The following is a 23,782-nucleotide window of genomic DNA, read 5'->3' as shown; positions in this document are numbered from 1 at the left end:
AACGCAAGCTTGCATTTTACAACACAAGCTTGCATTTTGCTAACACAAGCTTGCATTTTACAACACAAGCTTGCATTTTGCTAACGCAAGCTTGCATTTTACAACACAAGCTTGCATTTTACTAAAGCTTGCATTTTACAAGCTTGCATTTTGCTAACACAAGCTTGCATTTTACTAATGCAAGCTCGCAGTTTACTAACGCAAGCTTGCATTTTACAAGCAAATGCTTGCATTTTACCAACACAAGCTTGCATTTTACTAATGCAAGCTCGCATTTTACCAATACAAGCTTGCATTTTAAAAACACAAGCTTGCATTATACTAAAACAAGCTTTACTAATAAAAGCTTGCTTTTACTAACTCAAGCTTGCATTTTACTAACACAAGCTTGCATTTTACAACACAAGCTTGCATTTTACTAATGCAAGCTCGCAGTTTACTAACGCAAGCTTGCATTTTACAAGCAAATGCTTGCATTTTACCAACACAAGCTTGCATTTTACTAATGCAAGCTCGCATTTTACTAATGCAAGCTCGCATTTTACAAGCAAATGCTTGCATTTTATTAACACAAGCTTGCATTTTACCAACACAAGCTTGCATTTTGTTGACACATGCTCACACTGCACATTCTACATGTAGCCATGGAATGTATCTGCTCTATTTTAGCTGACGCATGCTCACACTGCATATTCTACATGTAGCCATGGAATGTATCTGCTCTATTTGTGTAGCACACATCATGCCTGACTGCCATGCTGACTGCTTATGTGGTCTAATCAAATAACCTGACTAGCCAGCTGCACATTAATAGCTACCATGTATACCAATCACACATCTCTGTTGGATGACCATCTAGAATGCATCTTTGATATTGTAGAACTGCAAGATGGCAATATCAACTGGAAGAGTAAAGTTGACATCACTGAGCTTGTCCAATAGCTGTAAGGTTCCATCGAAACCTAGGTTTACAGAAAGAAAGAGAAGGGAAAACAGTAAGTTCTCATGTTCAAGGCTGTCTTTACCGGTACAATAATTCAAGTAGAGAAAACTGTATGGGTCAGTGATCATGCGTAGATATGATAAAGATTTTGTTTAAAGTCTATATATCTACCTCAAGTCACCGGCACTAGCTGAAGTTCAGCATGTTTTGCATTAGATTAGTGTTACTGGTGTGTATACATACTTTTACGCGTGCGATCAACATGCTGCATATGTACGCGCAATATGTACCACACAAAGCCAACGCAGCACACGCTTAACTTTAAAGCTAGTGCGGGTGACCTGAGGAAGATATATAGACTATAGTGAAATTAATAGACTCAAAAACCAGGGACTGAGTTCCACTCACCCTCATTACTCATGCCTAGTCTCTCAATTCACCTGAAATTTGTTTGAGATTTGGGATGTTTGTGTGAGTTTGAATGCTTAGAGGAACATGTAAAGATCTGTCACATCTGAATCAAATTTTCCCCCACATAAGCATCAAGAATAATGTTGTAAAGGATGTCTTCATTGATACTTGAGCTTCGCAGCCATTCTGTGCTATATGCAAACTACTGTTCTACTTTACAAAGGACAAATGGACTTTTAATTATTGATTAAATACTTTCAAATTCTATATCACATATTTGAAAGCAAACTTAGTCCCACGTTCAATAATCATACAGATCCCAATTTGAAAATTCTTTTGGAAATGTCATCTGTCAATGCTTAATTAAACAAAAAACCATGTTATGTGGGAGCAGGTCCCATATAATTACAGCACTCACCTGTTTTGATCATATAACTCCAAGGTTGATAATATGTCTCTATCAAATAGGATGTCCTACATATTAGCCTACACCACTGGGCTAGTCTGTGTTCACTGAAAAACAATGCAGTCAACTTGGATTACATTGGCTGTCAGTAGGGAGCTTGTTTGGACAAGCATGCTGAGTTTATTTACTGAGGTTTTCATTGGATAATTTAGCTATGGTTTAGTGTTTGGCAAAATCAATGCACTGTATCATATTTCAAGTTTGTCAAGCATTGGCTTTTGTAAAGCACATACACAGATAGATGCCCAAGCATGCATACCTCACACGCTTGCACACACCCCTACATGCACGAGCATTCAAAGAGTGTATGGATGCGTACGTGTTCGCCGACAAACGAGGACACACACAAGATTTTTCACCCTAAACTGTGGACCTACTTCCAACCGAGGACTGTCCTTGGTCTCAAACTGCTGCAAAAGACCTCAAATGCATGCTAGATGCTTTAAACGCTATTTGCCTGAAACCGAGGACCACATGTGTAAAAACTACCGTCCGCAGGGGGATGGCTAAAATTCCGTTTCGTATTATACACACAAAAAATCCGCCATTTTAGTCCACGGTTAGGCGATGAAAACATCATACACACGTCCTCGGTTAGATAGCAAAACACAATGTCCACGTTTGGAGGCAAACACAGACAGGGGTGTGTTTAAGTGTGTTCGCCAAGTCATTCAATGCATGGACAAGATATAGTTTCCCACATTTAAAGTGAGGATATTTTGGCATAGTAAGGACAAAATCCCAGTCCTCGTTTTGTGAATAGGTGCACTGGATGACACTCTTTCTGTACTGGGTATAGGGGAGGTATGGACGATTTCCTCTCTTTGTATGTGCTATTCAGAGATGTCCATGCTATGAAAAATGTCCCCACTTTGAATGTGTGAAACTCACTCTTGTCCTCGCTTTGAATGCTGAGACAGACACACACATACATAAATGTGACAACACCAGCAAATGCGGAGAGCGGTACACCACTCTTTGGGTTTTTATCATTTAAATGTGGACACTCATTTCAGTTTTATTCCCCTTACTGTGGACTGTTAGAATTATTACCAATGAGTGTGGACAGACACTTCACCCGCAACTATGGATACTGTTAATAATACTTTTATTTTATTGCCATAGCCTATCAACATCTTCCAGGATGTATTATACAGTGATTATTCTTGTAAGCATTTCCTTCATTGACATCGTTTACAAAAGCACACACACATAAACATGTGCAAAGACAATTGATTAAACTCATTATTCTCAACACAACATTGACATTTTCCTTATACATTAGAATGGCAATCAGATTCTATTGCCATAGCCTATCAACATCTTCCAGGATGCATTATACAGCGATTATTCTTGTAAGCATTTCCTTCATTGACATCGTTTACAAAAGCACACACACACAAACATGTGCAAAGACAATTGATCCAACTCATTATTCTCAACATAACATTGACATTTTCCTTATACATTAGAATGGCAATCAGAAATTCCATGTCACAGAATTAAAAAGTTGCAAAGCGCACATTTAAAATCCGAAATGTATTAAAACCGACCAAATAATTGAAATAAGCCAGCAATAAGTACTTACTTTAAAGCTTGACATACAAACGCCTTGAATTGAGCATCTTTACTTCTCTTGAGTGGGTCATGTGAGCCGTGTACATAGTCTATTGCAGCTAATAATGTCTGCTTTGCTGTGATTGCTGTGCCTCCTACAATCTCCAAATCAAAAGATTGAGATAGCTTTCTGGCTGTGGATTTGGCATATTGCTTACCATGCTGAAAGGTAAAGATTAGGTCAACTTAATTAAAAGGGCATTTCAAGAACCACAGCCTCATCCCCCCCCATACAAAAAAAAATTTCTTGCAGGTTAATTTGTTTAGCAAAAATATCGCCAAATTTAAATTACGTCCTGGTGTACCAGAAGGTAATTCAACACAGTGGCCTATGGAGCAGTGTAATACACATAATCATGCATACCTTGCAAACGCAAAATCGGAATCAACTGAAATTTTGGGAATAATCTTTTTTCGGGGATATCTATTGAAAAATGTCATAAAAAGAGGATGCCAGGATCACGAAATACTCCTTTAAGGTGCAAAGTAACAATTAAATCTTGACTTGGGGTTAGTCAGGATTTAATTGGTGAGGGGTGCAGATTTTTGACAAATTGGTTTTTTTTTAATACAAAAGCACCAAAAGAAAGTGTGACTTGTCCATAAGGAATTTATTCTGTTAAAAAAAGGTACATCGTAGACCCTCTAGTATTGTGAAAGAATTTGGATATTAGTGTTAGGAATATACATCACATGGATCTGCCATACACGGTTTAGAAATTAAGAGTAGTACACATAGTTATTATTATTATTCACATGGTCTGTCTAACAGTCTTTTTGCTTTGCAAAGATTACAAAACTTGAATTTGGACCCGCCTAAATTTTACAATTAAGATTTGAGTCACATTGTTCTGATGGGCGGGTCACATAGCTCATAGAGAGGACAATAGGTGGACAAAGAGGTTAACTGAATGAGAAGAAGGGGAAGACAAAAATGAAGATTGTGTGATGATCTCACATCCTATCTGGGTACAACCTGGGCAAGAGAAGCACAGAACAGAAGTAAATGGAAGCTACTTGAGGAGGGCTACATCCGACAGTGGGTGACACGGCCTGTGAGGTGAGGTGAGGTTCTGATTCACCTCAGAAACAGCATGCACAGAAAGGTGACAGTAAATCTAGCACCAGAATGATTTCAGACTAGAATTTGTGTCCAAATCGGTGCAGAATTTGATAACAATATCATGATATCGTGATCACAATACTGGGAAATCTTGATGTCACCCTTAAAATTGGCAAACAGTCTGTTCACCAGCTGTTTAGGTTATATTCTTACCTTGATTTCAAAGTACTTGAGGAAGAGATCCCATGCATGCATCTTACTCTCTTTTCCTGGTCTTGGTGGTGATAAACAAGCTGTAAGTGGTGTCATCAATGCTCGACTGGTAGTTAACTGAAATGAGATCAAACAAAGGAACAAATAAATAGTTGTAAATCATATATACTAAAAGCCCTTATTAGGGGAAGAGCGATTGGGTCGAATACGCACAGTAATAGTGTGTTTCCCTCCACCCCCAAAAAAATAGTAGCAATTTTTAATTTGCTACGAATTTTAAATTTATATTTATAGGATACGATACACACTTATCATCAAGCAAAACATGTCCGTTTTTAATTCCATAAGAGCACATGCAGTAGGGTAGCCAGGGGTGCAAAGGGTGCTGGAAATTATTAAAAAGGTAAAATTGGGACGATGAAAATATAAAAATGTATGTCTTCATGGTCTACTTTTAGTATTATTCTGAATTTCAAGTGTAACTGAACATGAACAGGACCAAAATGGCATATTCTGCAAGGCTCGCACTGGATGGACAAGAGACTGTCTACCAGCCTGAGCACATGAAGCAGGGGAATACCACCAGTGTGTCCAGGATCTTTTCCTGTGGGGGGCTCAGAGGGGCTTTCAGAGTTATGCGGCAGGGTGGGGGCTTAATGGTCAAAATCACCACAAAAAAAACGGCTGATTTTTAACAAAGTGCGGGGCTTCAGCACCCAAAGCAGTGGACACGCCACTGAATACATACATGTTATACATATACCATTACAATGGGCAATTATAAAGTACCATTTCAACAAGAACAGTTTAACTCCTTGAATTGTAACAAGTATTGCTTGTTTAAATAATGAGGATTCTGGTACTTACTCTGACCATACCATGCTCAAATAGATCTCTGATGATAGGTGCTAACTCTCTTCTTACTGCTATTGTCACTTCATCTAGAGGACGACAAACTGGACTCTGAGGAATAAGACAAATACAAATCATTAACCACAGGTCAAGATAAATTGCAAGTTTTCAATTTTCTGAAAGTTCAAACTCCTGGTGTTTTTTTTTAAATCCATGAATTCAACAATTCTATGGGCCTTAAAGCACATAAATAAAGTAATTGATGAAAATATCAGAAAAATATGTGGTTTTATTAGGCCTTTTGCTGAATGTACATTCAAAATGGTTAATTTTACAAAATTGCATTTTCTGTGATTTCCACCTACTCCAATTCTGCATTTTTCCATTTCCCATAAAACAGAAAAAGCCACTTTATGATAAATCTGTGCAAATGCACTTAACTTGCACATTTTGCTGGTTTATGGACCATCAGCAATTTACTTTGTGCTGACGTAGCAAGCTGGTCTTCACCAACAATTGAATGCACCTGGTGTACTTTGGCATGTACACTTAATTGCAGCTTGCACACTATTAGCAAAACATATTTTGGGGGAGATCAAGGTTCTTTGGAAACATGACAGCAGACATGCCTCAATTTATTTTGTCTATGGCACAGCTGACGGGTAGTAAGCGCTGCATGATGAGTTCAAAAATAGCACTTCTCCTTTTGTCCTAAAATCACTGATTTTTTAAGCAAAAACTAAGTTATCGTCATAAAAACTCCCCTCATTATAAAATGAACGAAACTTGTTTACAACTTCACGTATTCTGTTGCACGTACTGCTAGCGCGTTAGCGTATTCCGCACTAGTCTATGCATCCAGCGCGATACATATGCGCACATCTACACGTGTGTTACGCATTATCAAGACGCATGATGACGTGGGGTCGTCTACGGCCTGATAGACGGCACCCGCAATCATGCGATTGTCCAATCAGGAATGTGTCTACGAACTAGACCACTCTCACTGACTAAGAATTATAAATAAATAACACTTGTCATTAAGTTTTGACTTGTCATGTTTAAATCTAATTTGTATCATCAAGGAAGATCTACTGACCACCACTAGCACACTGTATGCTGTGATGTACAATTGTTGACCATGTCCAGTTCTGAATATTATGAATTAGCCATTTCACTGAGTTAACCAATGGTGCCAGTGTTCAAGAGCTGCATGATTAGAATGGCGAATTTTGAAGTTGGCAGAGGTTTTCTAATTTGTAGCTACATATTTTCAAAAGCAAAAAACCATACTCGGCAGTGGGGTTTGACTCCCACTCTTTTTATTTTACCCCCACCCTTTTTATTGAGGCACCCTTTATACTGAAAATTCCTGACCCCCACGCTTTTTACTGAGGCACCCTTTATACTGAAAATTCTTGACCCCACCACTATTTGTAAACATTGACGAAGTCAAACGCAATTTGGTTGAAGTAAATCAATTACGCCGAATTCTGCACCTATTTCACACATGCGAGTCCGATGTTTTTCTCTCCATTAAGTTGATACATTACGTGCGCAATGCAAATTATATGTAAAAAACTACTACTGTACTGTATAATAAGCATTTTAATGAATAACTGTACTTTTATGGCGTTCAAATGTTGTTCTTGTCATGAAACTTGACGTGCGCTGTGTTCAGCGACTATATCCTACTTCTTCCGAGTTCTTCGCTCAATCAATTATGCATGATTAATGACGTCACTCATATACGATCAATGTAAAGAAAAATAACACGTCATGGAAAATCGTACATTTGCATATCAGTTCCGGGGAGGATATTGTGTACATTGCGCTGAACACTCGTAAACAAGCGCTAGCCTGCATCAAATGGAATTTTATCTTGCGACATGGTGTGCGAGTTTTGGCGACTTTTCTTGGAACTATGATTATTTTATCATTCAATAAAAATATACTGTAAGTTAGAAGAAGCCACACGCTATTTATTTTAATCCCACGCTTTATATCATTCCACGCTTTTCACCCAAAAAATTTAAACCACCAAGCTTTCACCAATTTTCAGAATTTCGAACCGGCACGCATTAAAAAGCGTAGACTGCCGAGTATGAAAACATCAAACAAATTTGATTTTTTTATCACCCAAAAATAGGACACATTATTATCACTTTATGTCTATTGCTCATACCAGCTACATCGGTACATTTTTCCGAAGTTATGTATCAGGTAAATATCTACCTGTCTGCAAAGTGGGTTAAGTTTCAGATCTGTGTTGTCTCAGTAATAAGGAAGCCAACAATAATGTCAGGCCTAGTAATTTGCAGACTCCGGCCCTTAGCTGCTGCGGTACTGTAAGGCGACTCCAGTCCCCAGTACAAGGATTTCAGTGTTTTGTGTAAAAACATGTGGCGTAAGCGAGTAAGAAAATGTTTTATTCGCATTTAAGGAGCGAATAAAGGAGACTGATACCAGTATATGCTGCTAGTATCACTGGGTACTCACATCAGATGAATCACTTGTATAGTCACTGTCAGGTGGAGGTTCTTCTTCTTTCCTTTTGGCTAATTCTGCTACATGACTGATGGCTCTGTCCAATTTTCTGAGCATATCACTGCAAAAACAAACAAATATCAATATTACAAATTATATGCACACAATGTAAGGTCATATTAATATCATTACCACTTCTACCCTTTCCTGCAAAACCTGATTTTAAGTTAAACAGAAAATATAACTTATCAGGGGTATATTAAAGGATTTTTCTAGAGTGTAAATTATTACCCTCTAAAATCAACTTTGAGGTAAGCTGTGTTCAAAGACAAACAGTACTGCTGACAAGGTGGGTAAGGGGGTGTGTTACCCCCAGGTCTGGGTGTAACTGGCCAGAGATTTTAGGGGCCCATAGACAAAGAAAAAAAAAAAAAAGACCATAGGGTCCATAAAAAAGCAAAGAAAAGGTCAAATTAAAGAAGGAATACCTTAATGGGCCCGTAAAAGCAAAGAAAAAAGACCTTAGGGTCTGTAAAAAAAGCAACAAAAGCAATATGGTTTTAAAACTACATTGTAGTTAGTAATGAAAAGAGATTTTGTTAACCCCCCCCCTGAATCTTGAGCACCCTGACAAAATTATTTGGGATTAACAATTAATCAATTATACCCAACCCATAATGGCTCTTGGTGGCCCTAGAGACAAAACATATATATTGACACCTATATCATAACCATTCTGAACATGGAGTTTAAAATTTGAATAAGTGATATCGGTATTACAAATTCAAATGCATTGTGGGAAGGTTTGGGCAACTCTTACGCACCAGCAATTTTTTTTGTGCTTATAAAATATTGTGCAAAATGGTTTACTAAAATTTAAAAAAAAACAGATAAAATATTCTTAATTCATAAAATTAATTATGTAAAACATTTTTAATGATAACATAATTACAATAATAAATAATTAACAATTACTGTAATTTTCCTGAAAGGTCAGAGTTCATCTGTATCTAACTCTCCCATAATGCATTACAAATTTGAAACAGCGATGTCGCTTATTCTTTTGAACCTGTACGATTACTTTTCACAATTGCTGTAAATTTTCCTGTTAAATTTTTACAATAAAAGTAAAATCTTCTAAACCTGATGGATCCCTTGCATTATCTGATCATGCATGCATACATACGATGCACTCTATTATTGCACATGTTAATAATTACTACAAAGCTATTTAGATTTAACTCAAAAATTTATACAACTCTCATGAAATCATATCATCAACTTACTTCATGCAAATGAAGCCCTCGCCATCACTGACTAATTGATAAGTGCCTAAATTATCAGTAATTGTCCATCTTAACGTGCATCTAATCATTTCCCGGGCGACAAAATGGGCTCTATCCTCTAAACAGCTCATACCGGTGGTCAAATTCGACTCGACAAATCACATAGTGTTACATGATAGTACATGTATATAGAATAGTCCAGATAGCCACACACACACACACCATACAGGCAGCAGGTGGTCACAATCACTGTATTAACAAACTGGTTGGCTGGCAATAATGTGTAACATGCAATACGGCGATGAAAAAAAAAACCCTGTTCTACAGGCGGACGGACCTTTCAAGTAGGGTCGGCCAGTCGGTCAGGCGTTTTTTTTTTTTTTTTTTTAAATGACCCAAAAAATCCATCAAAATCTGTAAATATTTGCTATTTGGGAAAATACAAAAAAAAATGTTGTTCCTGAAATTGTCAAAATTTGAGTTGGTATTCATTTGTACAGGAATTTTTTTTTTTCAAATTTGTTCAAAATCTGGGTTGGTCAGGACCGTAGAACAGGGTTTTCTTTTTTCGTTGCCTGATATACAATTTGTCAAAATTTATTTTGTTTATTTGTCAACAAAACTGATTGCTGTCACTATCACCTTACTGACTGTGCTAACTGGACTGTCAAATAATTGCCCTAGTTCGATGTAAAATTTTCAGGACAACTAATTTTGGCATGTTACATGTACATAGCTCATATTGTCATTTAATACTTTTCCTTGGAATCACAATTACTCTATTCCATTTATCACAGTTTTATTTCATATGTTATTTTCTCTAACATCACAATATTCACACACACACTGCATGTCGTCACTGGGCGGAAAAAACCTCATATATGTACTTTTTGCCCTTGAACATGGATGAAGCAAACCATTCAATATAAAGTCTACACCTACAAGGCTTTATCCATTTTCAAGGGCCAAAAGTAAATATGCAGCGTTTCCTGCATGTACTTTTGGCCCTTGAACATGGATGAAGAAACCTCTTCAATATAAAGTCTACACCTACAAGGCTTTATCCATGTTCAAGGGCCAAAAGTACATATGAGGTTTTTCCCGCCCAGTGACGATGTACACTCTATCACAGGACGAGCTGAAGGAAAGTTGTAGGCAAGAGCTGATGAAAAAATTTATGGTGATCCTGAAAAAATTCAGAGATCCAGAGAGTTTCCCCAAATCATCATGAAGTCAAAATGTGACATTTTAAACATACAGTTGACAGTTGTCCCTTTAATCAGAAAATACTCAGGCAATTGGTAAAAACAACATGATATACATAATGTTCACCGGTAATTCCATCCAGCTGACGCTAGAAAATTTCTTACTCAGAATGAAAAAATGGGTTGTTTTTTGTTGCTGGTCTGCTTTTATTTGTTCCTTTTTTATTCCTTTCATCAACAAATCAATTTTGTAATGCAAACAGGATCTGAAACATGCTCATCTACCAGGACACAGTTTTTAAAACCCAATATGCTTGTACACTCACTCAATGACCTTGTACGAATTGGGTACAGAAAGGTCAATTCTCAATTCCCAGTTACATTTTTCAGTGGGTGATTTTTTCATTATATAGAAAATGGTAAATATGATTGCGGTGCATAGTGTCCAAACCAGCATGTGATAAAGGAGAGCAGGTGGTAAAGGATAGCAGAAGTGCAACGCTAGCCATGAACGATGTCAGTTGAGTGCATTATATACCCCCTATATGTCCATAAAAAGATGCTTGAAATATGTTTTTCTTGACGAATATGAAATAATGAAATATTTGGAAATAATGTATTGTTTTACCGGTAATTTTCCGGGACCGGGTCAGGTAACAGGAAACTGGGAATCAAATCTCATTTGCCTAAACTCTTACTCCACAACTTGATGTTAAATTATGGTTATTAAAGGAGGATTTCGTGATCCTAGCATCCTCTTTTTATGACATTTTTCAGTAGATATCCACGAAAAAAGCTTATTTCCAAAATTTCAGTTGATTCCGATTTTGCGTTTGCGAGTTATGCATGATTATGTGTATTACACTGCTCCATAGACAATGTGTTGTAATTTCGCTCTGGTGCACCAGAACGAAATTCAAATTTGCGATATTTTTTGCTAAACGAATTAATCTGCAAGAAATATTTGGTACATAAACATTATGTAGCCAGAGGTATCCAGTGGTGTAAAAATCTTAACTTTTTTGGGAAAAGTGGGGGATGAGGCTGTGGATCACGAAATGCCCTTTAAATGGAAAATGGTGAACTGTGTCATGGTACATATGGGAATATTTTGGCTCATACATTGTAGTGATACATTTGCTAACATTCTGCACAAAGGATGCATGTAGGATTGCATTTGGTGGACATTTTTGTTTACTTTGTCGCTTTATTTTTCAAAATAATACTGTATATTATTAATCTAGAGACAAAGGCCTATAGCAATTTCATTTGAATGAACATGATGATTGTCGGTGTACACTACGCGATGAACGCCTGTGTGTGCGTTACGTGTTAGTGAACCAACTCACTTGTGATTGGTTAGTATTTTCATAAGTATCCAAGGTCATGCGGTCATGTTTTATTTTGAAATTTGATTCCGGTCGAACCAAGTACAGCTGTTGGCAGCCGTTTTCATTCAAATGAAATTTTGACTATAGTTACTACTCTCTCGTTTTTTTAATTAGGTCCTTAAATTTGTTGTATGGCTAAAAATATCAAAGAAGTTGGTACAAAAATAAAAATATGCTAATTTCCATATAATGACAAATAAGCCAAATTTGAGAAAGCAGTAAACAGATGACTGCAGAACATCTTTTTGGACTTTTTTCAGAAATTGGGAACTTTCCCCAAATTTTGTAGGTACAGTTGAATTCCTTTAACCCTAACACCCAAAAATCTTACAAAATCTTATGATGAAAAAATGTGCGCATGCATGAATCCCAGGGTCTGCGATGACGCAATCACCCTAAGTGTTATGTGCTCACGGAATTGCTGGCCGGGCAGCAATAACCTGTGTATCTACCGGTCCGTGATCGTGTGCTTGGCATGCGAGGGGTCAAAGGTTCAATCACGGGGTGCCAAGTCAAAATTCTTCTTCTCCTTGACTTTTTCGGATCTTCTTTGACTTCCGATCCCAAAAAGCAGGGTCCAGTGTTAGGGTTAATCATTCCCTTTCCAAAAATGTATACTTTTATATATTTGTCTTTGTTATTTAAACCCTAAAAAATGTTTTGCTGAAATACCATCTTCCAATTTCAGTAAATTCTGGAAATGTAAAAGATTTTTAATCACCTCTCCCTATTTCCAAATATATTCCTGAAGATTTACTGACATCCCTGATATTGGGTACAAAATGCACAACTTTTGAGATACGACAGTTACTGAACTACATGTATGAAATGAGAACGTTGACACACAGTAATACAGGATGCAATTGGCAATTGTTTCCCCACAGATATGGTGGTTGAACTTGAGAATGATACACTCGATGACCAATTGAGCAGTATAATAACTGATCCAGGGACCTGTTATTCCGCTAATAATGTATAGGTTTGACTGCTGCCAAATGTTACAGTAGTTAATAACTTCAAGGCCTAACCCTATTTTATGCAACCTGTTCAAAATGTTTACCATAATCAACCTAATTGACAGCTCGAACACTTATACGTAAATCATTTTACGGGGGCACAAATTACTATTCAATATGTTATGAATTTCTAAGTGGACATTTTTGATGTAAAATAATTCAAAGTAAATATGAGAGGAATTATTGTAGAATAGATGGGCTATTCCAACCACATTTTATATTCACACTCCCTGGTTATAAGGTCATGTCATCTATAGGTGTGTGGATTTCAACTTGAATAGTCTAATGTAGCAACTAGAGATGGAAACAAGCACTGACATAAATTCCTGAAACTACTTTAACATTTCTTGAAAATGTGCAATTCCCTAAACTTTGTACAGTGAAGATCCAAGCAAAATTTCCTGAAATCAGGAAAATTCCTGAAGATTTGCATCCCTCAGCAACCAATGAAACTTGATGCCCAGATTGTTTATCTGTGATTTAATTTTAATTATTATTATGAAGAGTGGCATAGCCAGGGTGGACAAGGGGGACCCCTGCAAGAAGTCTCGCCCTCCCCCCGCTTCTTGTGGGATGCTGGCCATCCTGATATTTAAGATTTGTGGGATGCTGGCCATCCTGATATTTTTAGGCTTTAGCCCATTTTTTGTCAAATTTTATTCCCCTTAAAAGTTGCCTTGTCCCTTCCCCCCTCAATGTTTCAATGTGTTATTGATTTCATCACAAACAAACTCTATAAGAAAAAACATTTTCACAAATATTTTGACACCTCATATTTTTCTTCGGCATTTTATGCATGAAAATAATAAAAACAACTCTGGGTTTCTGAAATAACAACAAAAAAAAACCACAAAAAAAACCCACCAGTTTTATTTAAAAAACAATTTAATTGTTCCTCAACATAAAATGTGCATGTCCTACCAGAAACAAACTTGTTTATTGTCTTGTTTTGTTTATGTTTAGCCTGAAACAATTAGGGGTGTGATTTTCGGTAATTTTGTGCCCGGTACCAAGCGCATTTTTCGAGCGGGTAACCGGGTACCAAATTGCAACAAAAATAAAAAATAAAAAAATAAAAAGTGTAGTGTCTCTGGACCTAGACCTAAATGCTAGGATCATGGTTGACATAAAAAAAAATGAATTTTGCACATTGTTTTGTGTTTTTAATCTGAAAATTGATACACAGTTTTCATGTCATACTCTATTAATGATATCAAAATGCATTCAAATTCAATGCATTTTGATATCATTAATAGAGTATGACATTTTTTTTTTTTTTTTTTAATTTTGGGTACCCGGGCAGGGAATTTCCTGCCCGGGTAATAGGATTATCGGGCGGGACTCGAATTCCCGGGACTCACTCACACCCTTAGAAACAATGAATAGTGACTGAAAACATATGTGATAAAGAAAATGAAATGTACATGAAAAGTTCAAGGAAGCAAAGATATCCAGAAGAAATGATACAGGAATGGTTAACAAGAATACAAATGAGGGAAAGAATCCATTACTGACAGAAGTAAGAAATGAGTGACTTACTAATAATCAAGGCCAGGCTCTCCTTTTGGTTGTTTATTTTGTGTCCTTTCCACGCCACAACCTAGCTGGTTAATAGCTATGTACTGTAATAATGCCAATGCCTTCTTCATTGATGTCAACTTTTCTTCTCTTACTCTCTGTAAAACAATCACACAAACTTTGTATCACTTTTAATAGTCATCCAGTAGAAAATGCACTCTACAAAAGGTACTGGCAATAAATGTGCACTTACATGTTATGAGCCCGGGCAACGCCATCGTGTTGTGCCCTTGAGTAAGGCACTTTATCTCGATTACTCCTCCCCACCCAGGTGTATAAATGGGTACCAGCATTCTTAAATGCTGGGAAGGTAAACAGACTCGCTGTGGAGGAGGTGTAGCGATCCCCCTATCGCAACATTACACGGAGGAGTCTGGCCCAATCGCCAATGAAAGAGAGATGGGCACTCCTTTACCTTCACATGTTATGTGTACAACAACTGTTGTAGCAAGTGCCAGTGGCAATAGCTGGGATCTTTCTGGGTGGGGTCAAAATGTCTTTCAGGGGAAATTAAAATTAAATGTCAAAAAAAATGACAAATATTAAATATCATACAATATTTTTAATGTAACTTCTTTCTTGTTGTTCACCCTAAGATGCATAAATATATAAACAAATTAAATCAAGAGATTTTTAAGCATACCTTAACATCTTCAGCATTCTTGAGTGTTTTTTCTGCCTTGGCTCTTCTAGATGTCGGTGATGCACAACACTGTCCTGTCGTGGAATCATTGTCATCATCTTTCAGTAATTTCTGCCGGAAAAAATATACACACAAGAATCAGGATTGCAGTTTTTTCCCCTGCGACATTAAGAGATCTCTCAATCCCAAACTACACCATTCCCAACAAATGACATTTTTCTTTGCACTTTGGAATACTGTAAAACCTCTGCTACAAGCATATATAGTGATTTTGATGAAAGCTAAATTCAAACGAGACCGCCGTGCAATACAATAGATTGATCTTACAATAGTACTTGTTTGTATATGTTTGTATTGGTAATTAATTTGCTCAAATTCCATAATATTATAATTTTGTTGATGGATGGCGTCTGGATAAATTTAGCTTTCATCAAAAGCACTCTATATGCTTGTAGACGAGGTTTTACGGTATTTACCAATGTAGTAATTAACCACTATAAAAATGAATATGCCAGACACTGTATTTTAGGTCAAGAGAGAAAATCTTAATTTCAGGCATAATAAGGAATTCTATGCAAATTCAATAGTGATACAATTTCAGAGACAGATGTCAATATTTCTGGAAAAATATGGTTTAGGAGAATTATCCCGATTCATCCACAATTGAATACCTGAGTGGAAGAAGGGCCCAACTCCAATTTTTTACAAAAATGAGTTAGACCCAGCATTTTATTGCCAGCAGACTGATCTTCCTTGTGTGTGAAAGATGGGCCAAAATCCACTCTCTAAATAGTCTTTCACGTACACTTACTCATGAGTTTTTATGGAAGAAAGGCCCAACTCCATGGAGTTGGGCCCTTCTTCCACAAATATAGGGTTAAAGAGGAATTTTGTTCATCCATGAAATCTGCTTTTCACTACAATACATTTTCTTGCTAACATATTACATGAGTTCTACTTGTGCAATTAATGGTGATTACGTAATTTCTGTAGCTATTTATAACACAGAACTGGCACTTGCAGTATATTAGTGGAAGAAGGGCCCAACTCCAACTCGTATTAAGACCTGTACCGCTGCCATGGAAACATCAAATATAATTACGAATGTATGTACTATTGTATGTTCATGTATTAAAGGTCCCCTGAAGATGAAAACGTTCTGTCTATAAAACTTTTCCAAATATGAAGTTTTTTCTTAATATCTCAAAAACAGTTTTGATGGAGTTGGGCCCTTCTTCCACTCAGGTATTCAATTGTTAAAGGACTTTTTTGTTGGTCCTCAACTGATATCAGTAAGTCTCTTGAAAGGAAAATAGGAATACCAAATAATGGCCGATTGGCTAAATATGTTGTCGCACTCGCAAGGAAAGTGTTTTGTTAGAGGTAAATAAAAATATAAACATTCCCACTCAATCTGTATCACTCATTGCTTTACTTACCATTTCTTGTAATTCTTCTGCAGTTGCCTCATCTTGTAAGAACTCAATGAACCTTTCCAAGTCTCCTATTTGGTTCTTCAACTGACCTATGACCTGTTCTTTTACTTTGATAGGATTGACTATCTGTAATTTAAGAAATCAGTTTAATGTTGTTATCATATAGTTCTATATATATAATAACAAGACTACTTATTTTAACAGCTTCATTCTCTACCTCCCCCATTCCCTCACTCAACTCCTTCTTTCCTCTCCACTATTTGCCCTCCATGAGTGACAAACCAAAATGGGGGATTTGCCATAGCATTACACACAAGCCAAATTGGAATCTTTGGGAATAATCTCTTTGGGTTTTCCCACTTCACCAAAAGTGATGGCATTTACCGATAAACACTGGTGTTTCACACCTGTTTTTGCTGCCTTGGTATTTTACCAGTCATCCTTACACACTTACCCTTCCAATAGCGCTGTCCACCATGGTTCTCAATTCCTCAGTTGTTAACTTGTCAAAATCGTCTAATTTCATATCTAGTTTCTCCCGTAACTCGTCAATGATTGCACTTTGTTTTTCCATCACCTTCTTTTGCGGTAATTCAATGTTCCCATCCTAATTGGAGTAAAATAAGCAAAAAACTTGGTAGTCAGAGAGACGCTTTATTAATTATCCTTGTATTTTATAAAGAATAGCCTATACGTCGTATATGTGCTTTTTAGCAGTATACAGGAATAGAGTCCTATGGGAGGGATTCCCAAACATTTTTTTCTTGTGACACAAATATGATGAGAAAAATATGAGGCGACCCACAGCATAATACAAAATTATGTTGCTTATTTGTCCAGAGCCGGTCTCAAAGTCCGGCAGTGTTGTGGAAACTGCACATCTCAGGTCAGAGTTGACTTTCATTGTTGGTACCCTGCACATTGCTTGTGATTAGAGACGAAAGCTGCATGGAACCTTGACTCAAATTTGGATCTCTTCTATTTTTTATTACGCATAAGCATAACTACTACTTGAAGAAGTGCTCGCGACTCATGTTTGGGTTGCGATCCAGTTGGGGAAGACCTGTCCTATATGGAGTGATAATTTTCCTCCCCCTACCTGACAATTGTCTGTTATCTTCCTGTTCTGTTTTTTAAATATAATATGAACAAAATTTCATGACCTGACCCCAGCTTTTGGTGAGTTATGGTTCAGGGATTTTCCGGACTTTGTGAAAAAATAGTGGCTAAGTAGTTGTCTTTGAGGCAAATGAGATCAAGTGTGCTATAAAAGAAGCCCACTTTAAGATCTCAAACAGCCACCTGAGCCTTCCTTGATATATCCCAATTTCATAATATTTTATTATTCTCATTATTGACCCAAACAGATCTCAGTGAATAAACAGATCTACTATCTATAGTTTCAGGGCAAATTTGATCCAAGATAAGAGTACACTGCACAATACAGGTCTTAACGTGTACAATACCTCATACGCAAACTGTTCTAGATCATCCAGCTGGTTCTTAAGTTGGCTGATGAGTTCCATTTGTTTTTCCCTTTGCTGTGTGATTTTACTCTCATGTTCTTTTTCACTCTGAAAATAAAATTGTAATTATAATAGTGTTTTATTACTTATTATGTAATGGTGAGTGCATCATAACATCTTTGTACATTACATGCATATGTTAATTATAACTGGCTTTAAGCTTGCCAACGTATAGAAACTTTAGGCTGTTCATTTACATGTATAGCATCTACATACAAATATGACACAAATAAAAGGAATGAGACCATTGCTGACAATTTTCATTTTTGATTTTGGGTGATATCAAGTTAATTACTTTTAATAAATCATGTGAGTTACGCCAAAATCTCAAAATCGTCCACAATATTTAACTGTAAGAAAGAATTGTTATCCATGAATATATCGGTGTGTTTCTACTGAGGGTTGTTTTTCGTTCTATGCCATGTATTAGCAGGTAACATGCCCAGTAGAAACAGTAGTGGTTAATCAGTTGTTGTGTTATGCCGGGTCATGTTTACGCCTTTCAAGAGGTGGTTGATCATTCCAGGTCAAAGCGTGTGATCCGCGCAGTAGAAACGAGTCAGTTGCCGGGTAAGGATCCGAGGTCATGCATAATGGCTGAAGAGCGCAGATTAATTCTATACCAGGGATATATTCTACCTGTATAGTAGGCGTAATATAGTAGGTTCCTTCTTTCTAATATTATAAAGTCTGTAAATTGCTGCATTATATAACACTAGCAACATGTGTGATTCACATGAAATAAGATGGATATAACTTTACTTTTGTACTTCTATATAGTTAATTGAGTTAGTTATATTTTGGCTGTATTATGAATTATCATAACAGCCAATTACTAGATCCACTGGTAAATTGATGCAATTTTGTGGATTAATGAAAACACTACACGTGCTTACGCCATGAGCTGACAAGCTAGCACATTTAAATTTAGGATAAAACTGTGATGCCTTGTGCTCGCCAAAATCTGTTTGCTTTACTTCCTGGTTTACCCCAAAAAAACACTGTGCACCGTGAGAGACACAGCTTTCTGGTCTCAGTAGAAACATGCTAGGTAACGGTGGATCCGATTATGATCGGTATTTTGTACCCAGAAACTAGCGGGTCAAAAAAGCCATACGCTTAGTAGACACACACTGTATGTTATTGTTTACAGGATATGAAACATCTGTTCGAACTATCATATGTGCCCACTGGATTTTATTTAATTTTCGCTGACAATTAATTTCATGGAGGCAAGAGTCATTGATTTATTATCATAAATTTAAGAAAATCTGTCATGTAATTTGAACTTAAAAAATAGGAACTCACTCAATCTCAGATAAATCAAGTAACAATCAAGAAATTCAAATGATTGTGAAAATTTTGTTGTTTTGAAATATTCCAACCGGCACGCACACCAATATCTCTCTCAGACAACATTTCTTGAACCCCAATCAGCATTCATACTGAATATCCTTACATGTAATGGGTACTAAAACTCATACATGTACACCAAAACCTCAGGTCAACTTAAATGGTTTCACTGAGTATTGTAGGTCAATGAACTGAGTATTGTGAGGTGAGAGTAATGGGTACTAAAACTCATACACCAAAACTTGAGGTCAACTTAAATGGTTTCATCGAGTGATATGATATGGGTTAACAAACTGAGTATTGTGAGATGAGAGTACTCACAGCATCTTCCAGCATCTGTGCATCTTGGGACTTGCATCCTCTCACATCAGGACATCCCTTGAAGGCAAACTCCTCTAAATCTTTCAATAAATTCTGTTATAGCAAGGAGAGACAAAAAAAATAGAGACAATTATTCAAGACACATATGGTTAACTGATTAGCATACACAGTAGAAATCTAATAATACAAGAACAGAGTGTTTGTAATCCCTGAGAGCTGTATTGTAATTAGCTCTATACATGTATGTTGTATACTCATGTGTGTGGAATTAGTAGACCCCACTGAAAAATGTATACAAATACAATATTGACTAAAAATGGTATCTGATTCAATATGAGTGCTTGATATCTAACTACAAACTAAGGCTCTCAACAACCAATTCCCGGGTACTTGAGTTCCCGCTCGTCCTTGGCCTACCCGGGTCAAAATTCACGGGTCAAAGTATCCGAAATTTACACCTGAAAATTCAATCGGATACCCGAGCACATAATTACCCGTTAGTTGAGAGCCCTACTACAAACACTATCACTATGCACAAAATTTCACGATTTTGTTGAAGAGAAACCAACACATCTGGATTTATTCATAAAATGTTATAACAAAAACAAAATTTCATGTACTTTACTATGATCCTCTTCGTTTGAAACAAGTCCCAGGCATAATATTTTAAAGCGCACAGCAAAATACAGTAACATTTCAAACAAAATGCTTTAAATTTTAAGATCGAATAGCAGTTTTTGCAATGTTTACAAGTCTATCACATGAGCCATGAAAATACTATAAATAAATAAAATAAATTTTGGATTTATAACTATGCCCTAAATGTCACAGCAGGAGCAGGGTTGGTTTTTTTCTCTCATGAGTATACTTGACAAACTGTTTGTTGTTTATCTGTAAGACAGTAAATGTCAATGCTTCCATCATATACAGTATAGCATAGCATTATATGCACCATATTGTATCTAGAAATAATGCAAGCAAGCAATATGTAGATTGCTGCTAAATTCCTAAACAAGATACATGACACAAAAGCCCTCCCCCTCCCCTTTCGACATGCCAACAAATCTGTGAAACCCCCTCCTTGACACATGCCAGATTTTTTGTCTAAACATATGATGCAAGCATAGCACGCAGAAAATTGAGCATATTTTACAGTTTTCCTAACATGTTTCTACACCTTTTCAGGATATAATAAAAAAAAAATTGCAGTTTTATGAAATGAAATGAAATCGCTTGCCCGCTCTTAAACATGCAGTTTAAAGACATAATGAAAAATGGAATGGAATGGAATGGAATGGAATGGAATGGAATGGAATGGAATGGAATGAAATGAAATGAAATGAAATGAAATGAAATGAAATGAAATGAAATGAAATGAAATGAAATGAAATGAAATGAAATGAAATGAAATGGAATTCGGGAATGGAATGGAATGGAATGGAATGGAATGGAATGGAATGGAATGGAATGAAATGAAATGAAATGGAATGAATACATCACATCTTAATTCTTGACTAAAATAGAGGAAAACAACCATGTTTTTAGGACAGAATTTTATATCACAGTTGAAATCCCTACTCTTTTTGAACCTAACTACAACTTACCTCCTTGTCTTCAATGGGTGCATTGACAATCTGTTTGAGTCTAAACTGTACTTGTGCAAAGTGCGTTGTCAGACCCAGGAGAGAGGAATTCAACTGCTCTTGTTCCTCTTCTAAATGCTTTAGTTGATCTGCCATTTGCACATGACTGAAAGATACAATAATGATAAAGTCATTCACAGTGATTTCACCCTTCCACAGCTGTTTATCAAGATGTTCTACTAAGAAGAGCAAGAGTCGAAGACGATTGCAATATTTTTTTATCAAAAGCAAAGTATTCTTGTATCACACGCAAAATAAGCCATTCAATATGATATTGTTGTTAATCAGGCTTTCGCTATGCTGTAAAATAAAAATGTAAGCTTACCTAGCTACCAGACCTAACATATGCAATTATTATGCGTACTGTATTGTAAGCTACCTTTTGACCTTCTTGTTTTTTGCTTTTGCTTACCCCCAGCCAAATTTGGAATATGTACATGTACAACAATGTACAGCTTTATCTGTAGTATAAAATAAGCGGATTATATTTCCTGAAGCTATTCATCATCCACAAATGCCACAAATGAAGTCTGTTGTTTTACTTGTTTAAAAATCTCCTGTAAGCCGGTACCGGTGCTGTGTCATGATGGTGCTGAGACCATGATGATGCGTGATGAAAATACAATATATTTGGGTACTTTGCAAAAGCTGTACAATACTCATCAGTTTTGTTGTATCGCTCAAAATCCCGATATAAATAATAATTACTAATTAAGTATGTGCATGCAAAATTAGTATATCATATGCCCAGCTGTAATATTATTTTTTTCTTGTCAAATTCAGATGGTCATAAGGGGCCTTTTAATATGGGCTAGAGATTTGCTTGATAACATGTGAATACATAATGCCTATAATAAGGTTTCCTATAATGAGGCAAATTTCCACAAAACTGAACCACATATATCTACAAATGAGTTACATGTATGAAGCCATATACTATACAACCCATGTAAATCTGTGAGTGCATTTTAGTATTGTGGGAACTGGCCAGCTGACGATGTAAGCGGACATAAATAACGCAAGTCAAGTTTGTCTAGTTGTTTGTATTGTCTAACAATAAATAAACTCAAAAGCTAATATCAATTTCCGTGTAATCATATATGTATACACTTCATTTTGAAAATTTATTTTCAATTATTTTGAAAAACAGTTACTTGTCACACATGCAAGCAAATTGTTATATTTTTTATTTGCAAAATCTGTTTTGATGTGTTCAGTTGATATTACCGCATAAATTAGCAGGTCGCAATATGTTACATATATACCAATAGAATTGGACTTGCAGTTCTAACTTGGGTATATATTATTTAAGAGTTCTTTACAATCCTATGTTTGTATGCTCAGCAGGGTCGCATTCTTGTGCGCCTGTGCATCCAGGACCCCTTACTTTTTGTTTTGGACCCCTTAAATTACAAGTTGAAACTGACCAACAGGTCCGATCAAAACTTCATGGACCCCTTCAATTTTACGATACACGGAAGCTTTTATCATGTAATTCATTGCCGAGTTGCTCATAAATTTTTTGTCATTGTCGATACAAAAAAGGAACCAATTATGACAGAGATAACCTAAGAAATTTTCCGAATAGAGCCTTCAAAAATCATGAATATAATCGGTCAATACAATGACAACACAATAACAATAACATCAACCTTGACAATTTACCACATATTCCTGGTTGCGCATACGGATCCGGAAGGGTCCGGAAAAAATCAACTGGACCTTTAAAATTTTTGATGCTCAGTATGCATAGAATGAACTCTAAAAGCATTGAGCATATTAAGAACTCATAATCCAGTACAAGTTGAGGTCAACTCTTGGGGTATGACTGTTGAATTGATGTTTTTGACCTATGCCACAAGATATGATGCTACTTGCTATTGGTTCATTTAATTACTGGCTTATTTCACATTGGCTTGCATGACTGCATCACAATTATTTCTCTGCACAAGTCAGGGCTGTAATAATTACTGGTAAACAAAAACAATAGTGCATGGTACCTGCAAGGTTGGTCAAGGAAAATATTTTAAGTGTTGTTGTCTGCACTAAAATTACGTACATAAAGGCCTACTTCGTTTCATCTGGATTATGACAGTGATATAAGTGCATATTTTCTGGCGGCAGTAATGATCGAATTAGGGCGGCTTGTTGGCACACTTGCGACTTAACCATTTTAAAGCCATCATGTACAATCTAACATAATAAGATTTTTTTTTCTTCAAATTTTCAAACCTGATTTTTTAAATATTTGTATTGTTTACACAAGTCCCAACTTGTACCTAAATGTAATTGATTAACTTTGTTGTGTTTAGGTCAACAGAGCAATTTTGAC

The 23,782-nt window shown here is 36.4% G+C and overlaps 1 protein-coding gene across 2 annotated transcripts in view; it reads right to left on the bottom strand.

The window, feature by feature from the left end:
• Window positions 1-542: 542 nt before the first annotated feature.
• LOC140165650 (RUN domain-containing protein 1-like) overlaps window positions 543-23,782 on the bottom strand; it is a 33,076-nt gene continuing 9,836 nt past the window's right edge. The window contains exons 4-16 of one of the 2 annotated variants that reach the window (XM_072188945.1): window positions 21,412-21,556; window positions 19,808-19,900; window positions 18,074-18,181; window positions 17,062-17,214; window positions 16,611-16,733; window positions 15,172-15,282; window positions 14,490-14,626; window positions 8,065-8,173; window positions 5,581-5,676; window positions 4,714-4,830; window positions 3,409-3,599; window positions 1,773-1,867; window positions 543-962 (exon numbers count right to left, since the gene is read on the bottom strand). In XM_072188945.1, the coding sequence (XP_072045046.1) occupies window positions 856-962; window positions 1,773-1,867; window positions 3,409-3,599; window positions 4,714-4,830; window positions 5,581-5,676; window positions 8,065-8,173; window positions 14,490-14,626; window positions 15,172-15,282; window positions 16,611-16,733; window positions 17,062-17,214; window positions 18,074-18,181; window positions 19,808-19,900; window positions 21,412-21,556 (1,585 nt within the window). In that variant the 3' untranslated portion in view covers window positions 543-855. The remainder of the gene's footprint in view (window positions 963-1,772; window positions 1,868-3,408; window positions 3,600-4,713; window positions 4,831-5,580; window positions 5,677-8,064; window positions 8,174-14,489; window positions 14,627-15,171; window positions 15,283-16,610; window positions 16,734-17,061; window positions 17,215-18,073; window positions 18,182-19,807; window positions 19,901-21,411; window positions 21,557-23,782) is intronic. The other variant, XM_072188946.1, reaches the window with a different exon arrangement.

Source organism: Amphiura filiformis, chromosome 12 (assembly GCF_039555335.1).
Source record: "Amphiura filiformis chromosome 12, Afil_fr2py, whole genome shotgun sequence".
NCBI lineage: Eukaryota > Metazoa > Echinodermata > Ophiuroidea > Amphilepidida > Amphiuridae > Amphiura > Amphiura filiformis.
The sequence above is the reverse complement of the archived record's forward strand: the minus strand, read 5'-3'. Positions and strand labels throughout refer to the sequence as shown.